The sequence below is a fragment of the Antedon bifida genome, chromosome 7, assembly GCF_963402885.1.
Source record: "Antedon bifida chromosome 7, ecAntBifi1.1, whole genome shotgun sequence".
NCBI classification, from domain to species: domain Eukaryota; kingdom Metazoa; phylum Echinodermata; class Crinoidea; order Comatulida; family Antedonidae; genus Antedon; species Antedon bifida.
The window spans coordinates 1887662-1904644 of record NC_136232.1 but is presented as its reverse complement, the minus strand read 5'-3'; the positions used below and the strand labels follow the sequence as shown (position 1 = coordinate 1904644).

Sequence of the window (16983 nt, the reverse complement as noted above, 5' to 3'; positions counted from 1 at the left end):
ACAGAACAGACCATAGACAAACAGAACATACCATAGGTACACGGAAGAGAACATAGACGGTATATAAATGGAATAGACCATAGAAAAACGGAACAGACCATAGAAAAATGGAACATAGACAAACAAACTTAACGATTGGCTACATGATCGTTGACAAATAGCTTTCTTCTCATTTATTACCACAGTAAACTATGTCAATACATTCTTATAAGTGCTCACTGATGTACAAATAAAGACCTATTTCTTTTCCTTTATTACAAAATCAAATGAGTACAACAATAAACTCTTTTTAATTTTATATGTTAATAGGTGACATTAAAAAATGTGTCAATCTTTTGTTTAATACTGTTTCTTTTTTCCCAAATTAACTTTTGTCTTTATTTTACACTTTATTTCCATTTTAATAACTTAACAAAAAGTATTTTCTATTACATTATATTTTTATATTACTGTATTACAGGTTTTAACTGCACAACAAAACAAAACTCATTTTACATTGTTTTAAAAAGTTCTACTTTTTCAAAGAATAAGATTTCCTATTTATCCAAACATTGGTTTGAATCATGTCGTTTCAACTGACACCTCAGAAGAAATAAAGTCTAGCGGAGATTCCAAACCCGATTTTCTTCTTTCCAGCATTCTTGATTCTTCAAGCAATTGAGACGATGCGTGTGCCAATTCTTCGAGCTGACTGCACGTGCCCGGAACCTCAACGTTTTTTTTATTCTGTAAGCTACTCGGTACTCCTACCTTGGACATATCCTCATCTTTAATATTGATAATCAATTTTCCAATGGTCTCGTTTGATTCCAGAAAGGAGTAAGCATCTTTAATTTCTTCTAATGGGTAGAATTTGTTGATAACTGGACTCAGTTGAATTTTATCGTTCGGTAAAAAATATGGTAGAACATCTTTGGTAAATTCCGTGGTAAGTTCTGCTATGTGCTAGAATAAAATAATATTTGGTATTTATATACCGCACAATGCGCATATTTCCTCTTTTAAGTTGCGCGTTTAATGAAACCTTAATATAACCTCCGATAAGATCATCAATGGAGATAATATTCTCTTCCGTAAAAGATAACTGAAAGCTCACACAAGATGCTCAACAAAACTGGTAACAGGTCATTCGGGGTGTTTCGGACATCTTAGCCATAACAGCCCTTTTTGTTTGTGTCTTTTATAGGTTCTTCTCACTTCAAATTGGTAATGGTAGGTTACAAAGCATTGAACTACATCTAATGGCCATTTTATTATATAAACACATATAATATCTTTATATTTTAATAGCCTGAAATCATTCTATATGGTTCACATTGGAGCAACTTTTAAATTCCCTATTGTTTAGTCTGTTAGACCAGCAATTTATTTTGTCAGATCCGAACACTTTGACTCAAGTGACTCGGGTCTTAGCAATCTTTGGCACCTTTATACAGTTACAGTATGTTGCAGAAAAGTCAATGAGACACCCGTCCATCAGACAGGTATCAGCTAGTAATACTAAACGGTAGTAGTAGTATAGTCTATGCTACACTACCCAAGGCCTAGAGTGCACTAAGCCTATGACTAGTGTAGGGCAGGCCTACCCCACAGGTACAGTTATTGTCAAATGATTTTTGTTACGGATTTTCCATCAATAAAAACATTTTAAATGCAACAAAATATAATTCTTAGTGATTGACTTACCTCGTTGGACTTATTCTTCAGCAGCGATGTCTTGATTGTAACATTCTTTTTTAAGAGTGGTCTCATATCTCCAGCAATATAAGGCCCACTCAAAAGGCCATAGATAATCCAAGTCCCATCCTGTCCAATAATGTTACTATTCAACTGCCAGTGGGTGCCACCAACTGGGTCAAAGATCAAATTGACACGTTTTCCTATTAAAATTAAAACAACTTTGGTTATATCATTCAAAATTTATTTGTAAATATCAGATCTATCTGAGATTTTTATTTCTATAAATAAATAAAGAGATGTAGGGCCAGAAAAAGAAAAGAATAATTAAAATATAACGTTATTCATAATAACCAATGGGAAACTCAACTATACTGCATATCAATAGAATATAAACAATGCGATACTAGCAATGATAATAATATAAGAATTACAGTCTATAGTGTTAATGTTCTGGCAGCTTTATTCCTTATGGCTGTATGTCAACAGTTTTCTACAAGCCAGTTCTTTCTTTCTTTCCACTAACACTTTTAGTTTCTTTTTTACAGTTAGACAGATTATTAATAGATGGTTAGGTGTACTGTAGGTATCTTAATAATTATGTTCATACACATAATTTATAATTTCTGCTTTATCTCGTTGCGAAAAAACTCTAGGCATTCATACACAGGAACCCACTTTGTAACATATTTTGAACAAAGAAATAAAACACATAATTTACCATTAAGATGATTGGTAAGGTCCTTGGCAAAATCTAAAGACTTATAGTTGAATCCAGCAGAAGCACCCAATGATTTACAAATTCCAATTTTTCCATCAGAGCCTGCTGTAACAATTGCAATACCCCCAGCCATGGTGACCAATTGGACCAGTGCTGTGCCTACACCACTAGCCCCTGCATGGATCAAGACAATGTCACCATGTTTCATAGAAGCTGCAAATAAGAAAAAAAGAGAATTCACAGCAGGTGTTTAACTATTACATTTTATGTTGTGAACACTTGCATTAAATTGGTTTGATTAAACAGAAAGCATTGGAAGTCCAAAACTGTTGAATGTACACCATGTATATAGTTGTATTAACTAATCATTTTAAAGCCCCTCTCCTGGAACGTAATGTCTTTGTATGAATGGGCAATATACAGTGTTATATTGTTATTGGAATGCAGGAAGTTCAGGAAAATAGGGAATATAAGTAAGATTGGGTGTAGCTGTAGCTTGGTGGTTAACATGCTTCCAATCCCAATGTCCTGGGTTCAATCCTGACCTAGTGCCAGTGTTGTAACTCACGACTCTTTCAACTCCACTCCCTAAGCCTAAAATGAATCTTAGTTTATAAACACGCTATCAACATATGTCTACATTTACAGTACTAACCTTCATGACATAACAGATTGTAGGCCGTCAACCACGCTTGAGGAAGTGCAGCAGCTGATGATAGTGTCATCCATGTCGGTACAGACATCACATGATCCTGATGAACAGTAACTTTATCAGCACATCCTCCGCTATGTAAATAAGCCATCACTCTATCACCTGGAATATGTAAAATATGCAAATATTGAATACTTTTCCAATTATATAGGAGAATTAAACTTGGATTTAGGTTAGGCCTATGATAAAGTTAATGTATCTATTGTGAAACACATGTGGCGTGCAGAATACACTGTGACAAATGTGGTGTACATAATTCATACACTCACTAGACACATTATAGCTTTACATTAGTGACAATTGGCTGCAAGATTTATGACGAGAAGTTAAAGTGGAAATCCTGCTTTGAAAAGGCTACAATAAAAATAAAATATGTTACTCTACCATTTTTCCATTTGGAAGCTTTGTTGCCTGTAGCATATACAATGCCTGCTGCTTCACAACCAATGATCTGTTGTCCCACGCTTGTTATCAAGATGTCCTAAAGGTTTAAACAAAATAGAAAATACAGAAAAAACAATTAATAAATGATAGAACTTAATATTAACTACTGTACATAAGGAAGCCTTCACTATGAAATGACATTATTAGCCAGAACACAGTTCTCCTTAAGTGGAAGTTTGAATTTTAAATATTCACATTGTTTTCAGTGCGAGTTGAGCCAATTCAAACCATGGTTGTGTCGGCTAAATTTGAAATTGGTGATCAAGACTAGAATACATTGGGGTCTTGGAAACCGTTTATAAAATCGGCTCACTGCTCTTGGAAATTGTACAATCGTATTACCATGCTCAATACAAACAGGCCTTAAAACTTAAACACTCTGTCGTCATAATGCTTGATAAATGTATTATTATTATTATTGTGCCTCAGAAATAAACTATTCATTGAACAATCCACTACCTTTACAATATCTTGTCTATTGGCAGCACTGGCAAACACATTAATAACTATCTCATCACTTTTTGCATACATCGAAATTGGGATACGTTTAACACTGATGTCGTCTACAGATCCCGACTTGGAAGCTATTGCAGCTCGTATTGTTTGTTTTATCCTCAAGGTTCTTGAAATCTGGTATGAAAACAAAAATAGATTGTTAGGTTTTTATTGGGGATATTTTTTAGATTATTTTTAATTTGGAATAAGGAAAGTGTGTTGGTTTCTCATACAAATGAATTTACATTAATTAGGAATACTTAAATAAAAGCATTTACAATTGCAGCCAAAATATAATAAGTTAATTTTTAAATGTGGCCGGCTAAAAGCATGGACTGGCTATGCTTGCATGATGTATACAGTATATTTTCCCCAATTTCGCTTGCGATTGTTTCCCTGTGAGGTACTACAGTATAGTAGAAGCAAATAACAACATGACTAGGTCAAATTAACAGTAGTGATTTCTTTGAAGGCTAATGAAACTTACTCTGCATTTATCATTAAGGACCTCAACATTACTCCTATTACGGGGAACATATTTTGTTTCATTTTCGAAGGGATGAAACTGGTGATCAGATTGCTGTGGTAGTGCGATATAAATACGTCTTTCTGATTTTACATCTCCTTCCTTCAATTTGGTAAAAAAGTATTGCGACACGTACCGCCTACCATCTTCAGAGTCTGCTTCAAGCTAAAATCAAAATACACAATATAGTAAACACATGGTTTTTTACTTTGGGTTTTTTTACTTTTGAGTGGTTGCGGGGGGTCAGGGTCGGCCCAACAGGGTTTTTTACAGAACATGTACCTGTAGCGAGAAAATAAAAAAAGTTTTAAACATTTGAGTGTGTTGTGTTCCCACTAAAATAAAGTAGGGCCATCCACCTACATGAATCTGCACCATAGATAAAGGAGCTATTTATTCCGAGGGACAAAGGATTGGAATGGGGTTTACTTGTGTGTGTTGATTTTCTGTATTTTTATATTTAATGATTATGTACTGTGAGAAACTACCAAGCATATAACAAAAATAAATACAGTAGTGAAATAAATTTCAAATAGTTAAAACATAATTATTTGTAACTCAAAAAAACGTACTGTAAAATCTGGAAATTTGATAATTTCCAGCAATGTGACATTAGCCGGACAATCTCTTTTCTTGCTGATAAAGGAAACCCAACCTTTCTTAGCATCTTCATTTGTTTCAGTTTCAAGCTGAAAGAAAAAGTTAATGATACATTATACAACACAATGCAATGCTTCTGGTGACTAAAACTTGTCAGACCATGAACATATTTTATCCATTGCACTCATAAACAGTCATTATTAAATGAATATTAATGATATTATATTTTTAAAGAAGTAGGGTATATAAAAACATTGTTTGCATTTTAATAAACCATAAAAAAAAATAATATACTAAAACTATGGAAACATACACTTGACTTACCCTTTTTTTTGCTCTTATTTCTTTTCTTTTTTTGCCAGACTTATCCATTCCAAATTGACAGTTTAAAACCCTCATATTTACCCTCATAAATGGGGTTCCATCATATGGTAGCTTACTATGGAATCTTGAGTTGTCAAATTCCCACAATAGTTTGTGAGACTTAGCCTTGAAGTCTGCAAGAAAACAATAACTTTGGTACAGTAACAGGTCATTAATAGAAATGTTCCTTTTATATTACAGTTACAGTATTCAAATTTAAATTATCTTATCTTTCGGAATAAAAATATGTAACAATTCTCAAATAATTATTATTAATATTATTTATTAAAAGATGTGGCCCTCCAGTTTGGCTGTTATATTTGACATGGATAAAGAGAGTAGGCCTATATTATTTAGAAAGGCCAACTTCTACTAACCACCTAGCCTTCCACCTACTTGAATTGGCCTTCTTGCTTCCACACAGCTCAGCCAAATTTCCAAATGATTTTGTTTTACGGTTTGATTTCCAATGTCTACCTAATAAATGTAGTCTAAAGAACATCAACAAATTAGCTAAATTGCTTAAAAAACCTTTAGCCAATAAATTGAAACTTTTAGCCAATAGTGAAGTCCCAAGATATTGTGGAAACGTATTCCGACTACAAAATTGGTACCAAAGCATGTTCCTTGCGCGAACATCCCTGGCCGCGCCGGGCGGCAAAACACGGTATTTGCGCGGCTTTTTTTTTATCTCGACAAGTACTTGGCCTAAGATTCTAGGTCTAAATTTACCTGTATTTCCAAAGAATTTTGCATCGACCTTGTACAGTACAAACTTTGATGTTGTAGATAAAAAGAATGCTTCTGTTAGACGTTCTGCTTCCTGGATTGTATGTACATACCCGAAATTATCGCTGATCTTTTCTACGAAAAGCGACTGCCAAGTAGCCATTTTGGTTGATTTTCGTTGTGGGTTTCTGAATATTATAGAGGGCTCACTTTCTGACGATTTCAGATTAGGCAGCGCATCAATACAATTGTCACTTTCTATTGACTATGAGAGCTTATTTAAATAATAATAAAACATTATTACCAAAGAGCTTTGACCACTAGTCTTACACAATGTAATACAATATATACAAATGACTGCTGCGCTTGGAAAATTGAGCCACTCTGCATTGAAAATGCTGTAAAATATGATAAGGGAATATACAGGGAATAGTTGGATGATGGAGAAAATATTTGTAGCACACAACACAGCACATATTGGATAAATATACATAAACAATTGAATTTATTTTTATTCATTAGTAAAACTTCTTTGAAATAAGAAATTGGTTCTAAATTGCAACCGAGGTGCTAATGGTGTTATTTAGACATTTTCTACTACTTTTGTACAATAGTTTTGTAAAAAAATGTCAGAGACATTATCCATGACATTAAGAGGATGAGTTTGCTACAGCTTCTTCTAGTACAAATATTATCTCCTGTTGTTTATCACCAGAATGGTGAGGTTGGTTGGTGTACACAACCTTTTGTGTAAATCCTTGGTTCAATTCTCCTTGTGAGTCGATATGTTGTGCTTGATTTGAGCTATTTATATGATCAAAATCAGCATGTTGTGTTTGTATGTTTATTGACTGTCCAGTCGTGTTATATGACTGAGTTGGCTGGTCATGATAAAGATGATCTGTATCCATGGTTTCGACCTCTTGGATATGACCAATCAACTGTGGCTGTCCTTCAATTTGACCTTGATTTAAAAGATGCTCTGCTTCTGATTGGTTAAAGCTGTTTGATTGTTCAATCGATTGCACATGGTGTAATACTTGGTTTTGGTTATCTGGTTGTGATCCAGAGTATATAAATGTGTTATTGGTACAAGTTTGCGTAAATTGTCCATCCTTTGCATTTGAAACAGATTCTTGTTCATTTTCAATAATAAATGTACGCTCTTGATCTGTATACACTATAGTATTTTCATGTTCTACATTTTGCATACCGACTAGAAGATTAGTGCTATTCAATCCTTGCACCTGGTCTGTCGTCACGTGTACGGTCGATCCAACATCCATCTTATCTGCTAGTAACACCTGAACACTCTCCTCTGTTTCGCTCTGTGGAACGTTATTCTGTTGTCTCAATCCAATGATATGTCCGAGTTTGAGCGTTTCAGCTGCCAAGACTTCTCCATCCTGCATTACTGTCACTTTTCCTTGATCTACCTCAATGACGCCATTAGCAAGAGCTTCAAAGCTCTTGGCCACTTCTAACAGTTCTAGCTTTGCTTGTTCATCCCTGATTAAACTATCCTCTAATGTTAAGATTACTTTTCCCATGCTGCTGTTTGACTCAACAAAATGATAAGCTTCACCAACGCACTTCAGAGGATATAACTTGTTGATTATGGGCGACAGAGATGCCTGCGTCCCAGGACTAAAGTGGGGTAATAGTCTCTCCTTAAATCCAGCAACCAGTTCAGCTTTGTACTGTAAGGTAAATAAATTATGCCAAATTATTGCTCAAGTTCTCTTGAAACTTAAGTACTACTACATATTTAACATAAATTTCAAACCTAAACTATATAGTCATACAAAATATAACAATGGTGAAAGTACATATCTTATTGACTTTACGTAATGTATACATCCTCATTTGGAAATAAGCATTCAAATGTTTAAATCAAAGAACTAAAAAGTCTATAATACCAAGGCAAAGTACTTACACTATTGTCCATACTCTGCATGGATGCTCCAATAACATTCACACGCTTTTTCAAAATCGTTGACAGTAGATCAATAGGCGTCTCGGTTCCACTTAGCAAACCGTAAACCACCCACACGCCCTCTGTTGCTATTACCTGCGCATTTCCAGCACAGTGGATAGCACCAACGCAGTCTAAGATCAATGTTACTCCTTGATCTAAGGGACAAATAAAACATATTTATTAACTTAACACCACAAAATTGATATTAAATGTAGAAATCGTACATAATACTGTAACGTCAATAAGATACATAAAAAGAAATTGCTACCAAAAACCATTACAGATAATTTTTAAATTCAAACAATGTCACATTTGTGATTGGCTTGGCAGTTGATAGATGGCTGTTAATTCGTGAACGAAGCCCTAATAGTACTGGGCGTCAACAGTTCCAGGAGTGTTAATTGTGAAATAACATATTTGTTTCGGGAAAATGTTGTTTAATTTTGATTATTTTAGATGAAACATTTCTAGGTAGGCGGAAATCTCAATAAAAAATAGGGAAAAATCCGCAAATTTCGGAGAATTTGGGACCTCTGTACATCATGGCAAGATTCCATGCAGAAAATTGTCCCAAACTATACTTATAAAAAAGTGAGCCCTCTACATTTGATACTGAATTCAGGTTTATGCATGCATACCTTTGGTGAACGTAAGCACTTCTTGTGCAAAATCCTGTTCCTTGTAATTGAATCCAGCTACAGCTCCAATGTTCTTACACATCTCCAACTTGCTCCATGAACTTGCGGTCACGATAGCGCGACCACCAGCCAATTTGACCAGCTGAATGAGAGCTGTTCCAACCCCACTTGCTCCTGCATGTATCAGTACATCATCACCTTTATTTATACCACCTACTACAAAAGGAAAATTACACATAGCAGTTCCAAAGCCATGAGAAATAAAGTAGTGCAGTGATTGCAAAAAAAGGGAACAATCTCTGTGCGGGCCACAGAGTTGTCATCCTCTGAGAAAAGTGGTTAGGTTAAAACCTTGCTAACTGTAGTGGTGGCTACGGCCCTGCAGAGCTTCAATTAAGAAAATAGTTGCAGAAACAGTTTTAATTGCTTAGTATAATGGTGAGTAACATTACAGTTGACCATCAAAGGATGAAAGAATTCACAAACCACAAGAACTTGTTCCACCACAACCGTACGTCATAAAACCTGCTTAGGTATTAGTGCACATACAGAGTCAAAGAAAGGTTTGAACGGACAACCAATTTTTAGATTTCTTGTGATTTATGTAGGAAAATTTATTGTAAATGGTACAAATGTATTGGATAATACTCGAACTGGGATTATACATTTCTAATGTGTAATATATCTTACCAAGTACATGAAGTAGATAATACGCTGTAATCCAAGCCTCTGGTATAGCCGCCGCAGCGGAGAAGGACATGAAATCTGGGATGGGCATCACATGATCCTCCAACGCTATGGCATATTCAGCATTCCCACCATGGGATACAAGACACATTACGCGGTCACCTAAAATAAAAGAGCAACAATAAATTAAAAACTGTAAAAAGTTTGCTGGAAAGCGTTTATCATCATTCTTTTAAAATTATTTACATTACTTCAGTTTGAAAAGATCCATTTTTGTTTACCTTTTTTCCACCTAGACTGAAGGATATCGCCAACTTTCTCTATTGTACCAGCTGCATCTGTACCTACCATGCTGGAGACTCCTGGTGGCAAAGGCCAACTTTCATATCTCTGGAAAACATAACCAGAATTTCGACCAAAATCAGAATTAGATTTCATACCCTAAAAATACCAAATTATTCCCTACAGGGGACTCCTCTGAGACACAAAAAAAGTGGCCTCTTAATGGGGTTGTCCCTTCCCCCTAAATAGGGAATTGCTGCTGTTGTTGTGATGCCCCTTTCCCAAAGAAAACTACCAAAATACTTCTTTCTATATAGAAAATAATCAAATAAAATAAGAGACACACCTCAATAATACATACAAAAGTATGAAAGTAAATATTTCTAAAAACTTTGATGTTATCTTAAAGAAATTTAGATCTAATTTAATTACAAGGCACAAAAAGTAGAGTAATTTGATTTTTTCATTTTTTTTTTTTTTTTTTTTTTTTTTTTAAATTCCAAGCTACAGTTCTAGTTTATTTGACAATGATTGGAAAGAAGCCATTTTAACCACTCAGCTTGACCAAATCTAAATCCATTTAAATGTCAATGCTTATCTAATAATTACAAATCATTTCCCAATACATTTACCTATACATCTTTTATATAGCTTATCTTGCTTATAATATCAACCTCACAGCTGCAAGGTATCATAAAGGGCGGTGTTCAAACCAAGCTTATCAAGGATCAAATATCTTAACAATGTGCATATATTACCTTCGCAATGTCCTGTCTGCTCACTGATGTGGCCGCTACTTTTATCCGCACTTCATTTTTCTTAGGCTCTGGCCTAGAAACCTTGTTAATGATGACCTTTAACCTGTACTGTGGTTGCTCAGTTGACTTGTCCAATACTGCTGCTCTCATTCGAAAATCCTTCTGAAAGAGTAAAGAAAACGGTTGATCGAGACATATTTTGCATTCTTTCTTTTGCAAATCAAAGAGTCAGTATGGAAAATTGTAGCTTTGTGGTAAACATGCTTGGCTCTTAATCGCAGAAGCTGGGTTCAAATCATGGCACCAACCTCCCATAGAATATCAGACTGGTATTATCTGAAGGAATTACTATTAAGCTCAGTCTACATATATGGCCATGATGATGTCATACCATTACCATATTTGGGCATATCATTACCATATTTGGGCATATCACTACCTTAGGCATATTGATTGAAATATATATTTATACTGGGTAATATCACTACCATATTTGGGAAAATCTCACTTTTTTTTTTTGTTTGATATTGCAGACAGAGCTTTAGAATAGAATTAGTTTCCTAAGTTGTGAAATCTTGGAAATACACTTAAAAAATAAATAATTTACACTGAATTTAATATTATTGTGAATAATAGAAATTTGCATTATTACTCTAATTAATCAAAAGTTCAAAGATTCGATAAAACTGGTGTGAGTGTGAGAGAAAGTGGAGATCTGACGGCGGTAGTCGCATTTGTGGATGATGAAGGTCAGGTAAATGACGTTTATTTTCCATTCCCAATCACAAAACATGTATCAACGGAAGACTTTCCTAGGCTTATCCAATCCCAATCCCATGGGAAGTAAATCAGGGAGAAGAAACAAATCACCCATCAAATTTAAAGCTCTCTTAGGAAAATCATCTCAATCGTGCGTGAGAATATCCCCCAAAATTATCCTCAATGATATATTTGCAAATTAGAAACCTATAATTTAACCTTCTGTAAGCCCACCAGGGTACCTATCCTGGGTGAAATATCAATGATCTTTTAGCATTCTAATAAAGCTCTCAGACGTAGCTTATGGGATAAGTAGCCTAACCCTGAAACTTAAGCCTATATTGCATGACAGCGCCAAGTTCCATTTTGTACAACAACCTAACTCATTAGGATAGTTTTGGCATATCTGCTGTCAAGAATCTAGACATTGGTTAACTTTCATAATATAGTAGAACTCCTATTAAGGGGACACCTTCAGGACAAGTCCTCTATTAGGATTTTAAAGCATAATTTAAAGTCCACCAAGACTTACGACAACACTTGTCATAGTTGTTGTAAGCACAGAGATCACTATATATACAGTATGTTGTAACTTTGATATTATACTGTTTGCATTTTATCTGTTATCATTTGCGTAATTCTACTATCAATGCAGTAAAACACTTTCTGCAAAATTTATAGTTTTTTTTAAAATATTTTGTGCTGTGTTAAGATAATTTTGACACCAGAATTAAACAGTTACAGTAGTAAACACAATTCAAAGGAGTTTTTTTTACTCTGACTTGAAGAAATCCCACTTTTACAGACTTAATACTGTATATACTACTGTACATGTTTTTTTATACTTTGAATCGAATATAAAATGGCATGACAGTACTATCTCATTTAAAGAGATTAATTTGTCAAAATGTTTTTATAACTCATTTTTCTACAAATCCATGACCATCGTAGGAAATGGATGTCTGTCCAATGGGATCTTGGGAACTAAGCTGCCAACATAACGAAAAAAATAAAATGTCAAATTAGTAAATAAACAGTGCAAATTCATAATCCAGTAACAGTTTAGAAAATAATATAGTACATTGACCCCCGCTTAACCCAGGTTATATTTTGACTCCCCTATTCCTCTGAGGTTTCATTTCGTAAGACTGCCTTGAACTTGGATGTAATTTCAGATATTAATCAAAGTAAACAGGTCAAACTATGGTTAAACATTGAGTCTGATGTTTTGGACATTTTACAACTTTCCAGTATATTGAAAAGTAAAATAATTTGCCTTAATTTTGATATTAATAATAAGTAAACAGCACATTATTCAGGTGTCAAACTGTGGTTAAATTGTTTAGTCTGGTGTGTTGGACATAACTTACTATCCAGTATATTAAAAAAAGTAAAATAATTTGCCTTTATTTTGACATTAGGATAGAGTAAAACTCCTATTGAGGGAACACCTCTTTGTATCTAAAAACGTATACGTGTGAGAGCTTCGCTCAAACACGTCTGCACTCGACGACGAACAAATATTGACGAACAATATCTGACATACATGCAGATGCACCAGATGTAAACATACCTTGTGAGTTGGATGGAACTGGTGATCATCTGGTGATGGCAGGAGAACGTAGATCTGTCTTTCAAATCGCACATTGACTCCCGTCTTCATGTCATGATGACATTTACGTGATTGAACTCTTCTGTTGTATTTGCTGTCATTTACGACCTAAAGAAAAAATGATTTATTTCCTTATGAATGGGCTGAATATTTCAGTTTGATTGGCCTAGTTAAAAATGTAAAGCTCTGTCTACACTATCAAACTTTATGTGACAAAAAAAATGTAATGTGCCCATATATGAACATATCGTCATATCACACTTTTGTCAAACTAGTTAGTCAAAACTACACCTACTGTTTTAAAGTAAAGATTTATTCCATCAAAACTATTGATTCCATCTTTCCATGTTTAAATAATCGCCAGTCATGCATTACAGTATTTACAAAAAGCTGAACATGCAATAATATACAAATAATGAATGTTTATAAGTGGAATAGTACAAATCACTGAATGACATTATTTGTACCATTTCACGAATATAAACATTCATTATTTGTCTTTTATTTAATCAATTGATATCTCACATACTGTTTGTACAGTAATGTGATCAATAAATAGATTATTTAAGATGACTTTTGAGTGATTTAGTAAAGCTAGTTAAAATTAACATCATCCCAAAATAAATTAGTCTCATAGTAAAATATGGACTGATACAGCACACAGCATTTTTATAAAAACAATCCCAAAAAAACAACAATAAATTTGACAGATTTGACAGATGCACCTTAATAATTATCAAAGTGACAGATTGAAAAATAAATCTCATTTTAATAATAATAATTGGGTATAATATTACTGGGTGGACAATTAACAAGGTCATTTGATATCCCTATACGATGACTAATTTGGGTTAAGGATTTCTTCTTTTATAAAAAAGAAACCAATCATTTTATAAAATAAAAAACGACATAATTTAATTTTATACATCCCAATGAAAATGCTGCATTCTCTGATATGCATACAAAATCACTCGCTTCTTTAACTATGAATCTATTCAATGGGTCAAAGGGCGTGTTGAAACACAAATTCATTGTGTATATCAAGGGCGGATCCAAGGGTGTGGTGGACACTCCTACCCTTCGACAACTAAAATGAAATTATGAACTACTTTTTGATATCAATATCTATTTAATATTATTTAGCTTAAACAAAATTCTTCTTTGCAATCATATAGCATTGTTTATATATTTATATATATTTCTATCTGTATTTTATTGTTAACCGTTTTTGATGTTGTTGTTTTATGTTTCAAACCTGTTAGTGGCGGTATTTATCGCTGTTGGTCTGACTGAATAAAATAAAATAAAACAACAAAACATTATTGTTCTCCATGAGTCAAGACAACTATCATCAATACAGCAGTCAAAGGTCAAGTTTCTGCTGCAAAAAATAACCGGTTATTAATCGTGTGAATACTGTAGATTAACTCCAATTTCTTAGCATTAGAAACAGGCCAAATTTTAAATAACCGGTTTTAAATGGCAGCCTGAAAGTGGATTCAGCATAAGAATGTACTAGTATTTCCATATTTGGTCAATTTACATTAGGACCACCAATTCAAGGGACACCACTATTAATGGGACACTTTCCTGTGAAACAAACAAGGGGAAATATATATTTTAACACTAGAGCTAACCTATAATCAGGGGACATCCTATAACTTTTTTGGGTTCCGAAGTATCCTCCTAAATAGGAGTTCTGCTGTTATGGCCATATTTTTTTTGCAATAGACCATGTTTAACCTTGTTTTACAATAGGCCTACATAACAGGCTCCACATATATAAAACATGCCTATTATAAGAACAGTTGCTGCAATTTTTCCAAGGATAACAAATTAATTTAAACGCCAGTGCCACTTTAAGAAATACGATATCATGAATGTGGCAATTTGATTCAATTTCAGAATTTACAAATGTGTTAATTGCTAAATTTATCAACCCTGAAATGTAATTTTTATTTCCATATTGCTTGGTTAAAATCAAACTTTTGAAAAATTATCAAATTTTACAATAATTTTGGAAGGACAGGGACGTAATAGCTGTTGAAAAACTACATGTTTGAGGAAAATGTACATGTATCCAAATTTTTTATACAGTAGAACTATTTTTTTCAGAACCCAAGGGATGTCGTCCCTTGAATAGGGAGGAGGTGGTTTGGTAATGGTGTCCCTTTAATAGGAGTGTCTCCAGAATAGTGGGGGAGGGGGGGGGGGGGGGTCCCAAAGAAAGGATTGCACTGCCTAGAATACTGCTAATACTGCTATAACACTCTCACAGAAAAGACGATGAAAGTCGAACCCATAGCACTTTTTTTTAAAATCTTACTTGAAAACATTATAAACACTTTACTTTATAGTCTGGAAACTTGATGACTTCTCTAAATCGAATCTGAACAGGACAGTCTCGCTTTTTGCAGAACACGACGTTTCTTCGCTTCTTTGTAACTCCAGGTTCCTATTGTAAAAATGTGATTGAGTTAATTACAATTACTACCTTCCTTTATACTGTATATTATTGTTTATGACAAACAAGTTGTTTTAGCACAGTTTACAGTAAAAATATGAATATTTGTAATGTAACACATTTAAATAGACGGTGGTGACAAACGCCTATGCTTATACACCGGGTGTTTTTTCGATGAACTTTAAGCAGTGAAAAAAAAGTTTCTAATTTGTTTCAATCATACAGTGATGTACGACAATCGTTTAAGAACATTTTACAGTAATTTTTTTTTCTCATACGACACTTCATAAAGGAGTTATGATTGTTTAATTAAATTCCCCTGAAAACGCTATGCATGTTATTTTTTTACGCTCGGCTGGTCACGACTTTTTGTCATCTCTGCGAAGATGGCTGTCGTAGCGCAAAAATCGTCTATAGATAGTACATACATCACTCATGCACCAACCAACTGCTACTGTCAACACAAAACTTACTTCCATCTTTTGTCTGTAACGACGTTTCTGTGCGATGCACTTGTCCGATCCATACTGGCAACTCATTATCTTCTTGCTTACGATCATGAACGGTACTCCATCAAAAGGAATATCCATTCCCTGGCTATCGGATGATTTGAATTCCCATGTAAGACGATGTGGTTCTCTTTTGAAATCTGAAAAACAATTTATTTTTGTACTTATACAGTAAGCACATATACAACCCAAAAGAGCTACTGTATAGAGTTTTCCTCATTCCCCTTATACTTCTCGATATAATTGTATTAGCTTCACACCAATTTTAGTTAGGCTACTCATGGAGGTATTTATACCTCCATGGGCTACTTTTTAAAGAAAATTATTTGAATGAAAATGAATCTTTGAATTTAAATTTTGCATCACACATGTTACAGTCTAGCATACAAAAACAATGAAATTGCCAGAAAGTACGATTTTTGAAAAAAAAAACCAATTAAAATGAAAATTATTCATAGATAGGCCTAGGCTAGTACATATAGTTTAAATAAAATAAATGATAGCCATCCAATGCGTCGATAGAATCTTACAAATACAACACAAGTAAGTACAATGCCAGAAGTAGTATAAGCCTAGGCTAGGCCTATGAATCTCGATTCCATCCCACACATCGCCTCGCGATGATTGGCACATCGAGCGTTTGGTGGTGGTGCGGCAGTTCAGGTAGGCTACCTTAACATGAAGTTGAAAAGCCTACCCGTTTCTCCGAAAGCTTTATTAACTTTGGTAACGACATATTTTGACGATGTTACTTCGGCGTAAAATTCAGTGAGTTTTTTACAATCCTCGATGCTGTTTACGTAACCATAATTAGGTAAAATTGTCCTAGCAAACAGACTCGTCCAGCAAGAACCGTCTTTTTCATGAGCAATTTTGTCATCAGGTTTCAAGATTGGATCCATCTTGAAGACAAGGTTGCCAAGTGAAAAACATTTTTAGCCCAATATTGGTGACGGTATGAATTTGAATTTAACAAACAATAAAACACACAGCATAATCATATATTTATTCGTTAATTATTCGATTGGG

The 16983-nt window shown here is 34.2% G+C and overlaps 2 protein-coding genes across 3 annotated transcripts; both read right to left on the bottom strand.

Annotated features, from left to right (window-relative positions):
- Positions 1-147: 147 nt before the first annotated feature.
- Positions 148-6992, bottom strand: LOC144847816 (quinone oxidoreductase PIG3-like). 2 transcript variants are annotated; one of them, XM_078704342.1, is made up of 10 exons: positions 6271-6439; positions 5500-5672; positions 5148-5264; positions 4537-4740; positions 4014-4184; positions 3495-3591; positions 3054-3212; positions 2399-2611; positions 1687-1880; positions 148-945 (listed from the first exon to the last, which is right to left on the bottom strand). In XM_078704342.1, the coding sequence occupies exons 1-10, from the start codon at positions 6428-6430 to the stop codon at positions 562-564; spliced, it is 1872 nt and encodes a 623-aa protein (XP_078560468.1). In that variant the 5' UTR covers positions 6431-6439; the 3' UTR covers positions 148-561. The 2 variants fall into 2 exon arrangements, with proteins under 2 accessions (XP_078560468.1, XP_078560469.1); XM_078704343.1 differs by lacking the exons at positions 5500-5672; positions 6271-6439 and adding an exon at positions 6905-6992.
- On the bottom strand, positions 6756-16844 carry LOC144847815 (uncharacterized). Its single transcript, XM_078704341.1, has 10 exons — positions 16652-16844; positions 15919-16094; positions 15332-15436; positions 12943-13089; positions 10611-10772; positions 9852-9960; positions 9574-9732; positions 8884-9099; positions 8204-8400; positions 6756-7967 (listed from the first exon to the last, which is right to left on the bottom strand). Exons 2-10 carry the CDS (start codon positions 16033-16035, stop codon positions 6918-6920), a joined length of 2262 nt encoding a protein of 753 aa, XP_078560467.1. The 5' UTR covers positions 16036-16094; positions 16652-16844; the 3' UTR covers positions 6756-6917.
- Between the last annotated feature and the right edge of the window lie 139 nt (positions 16845-16983).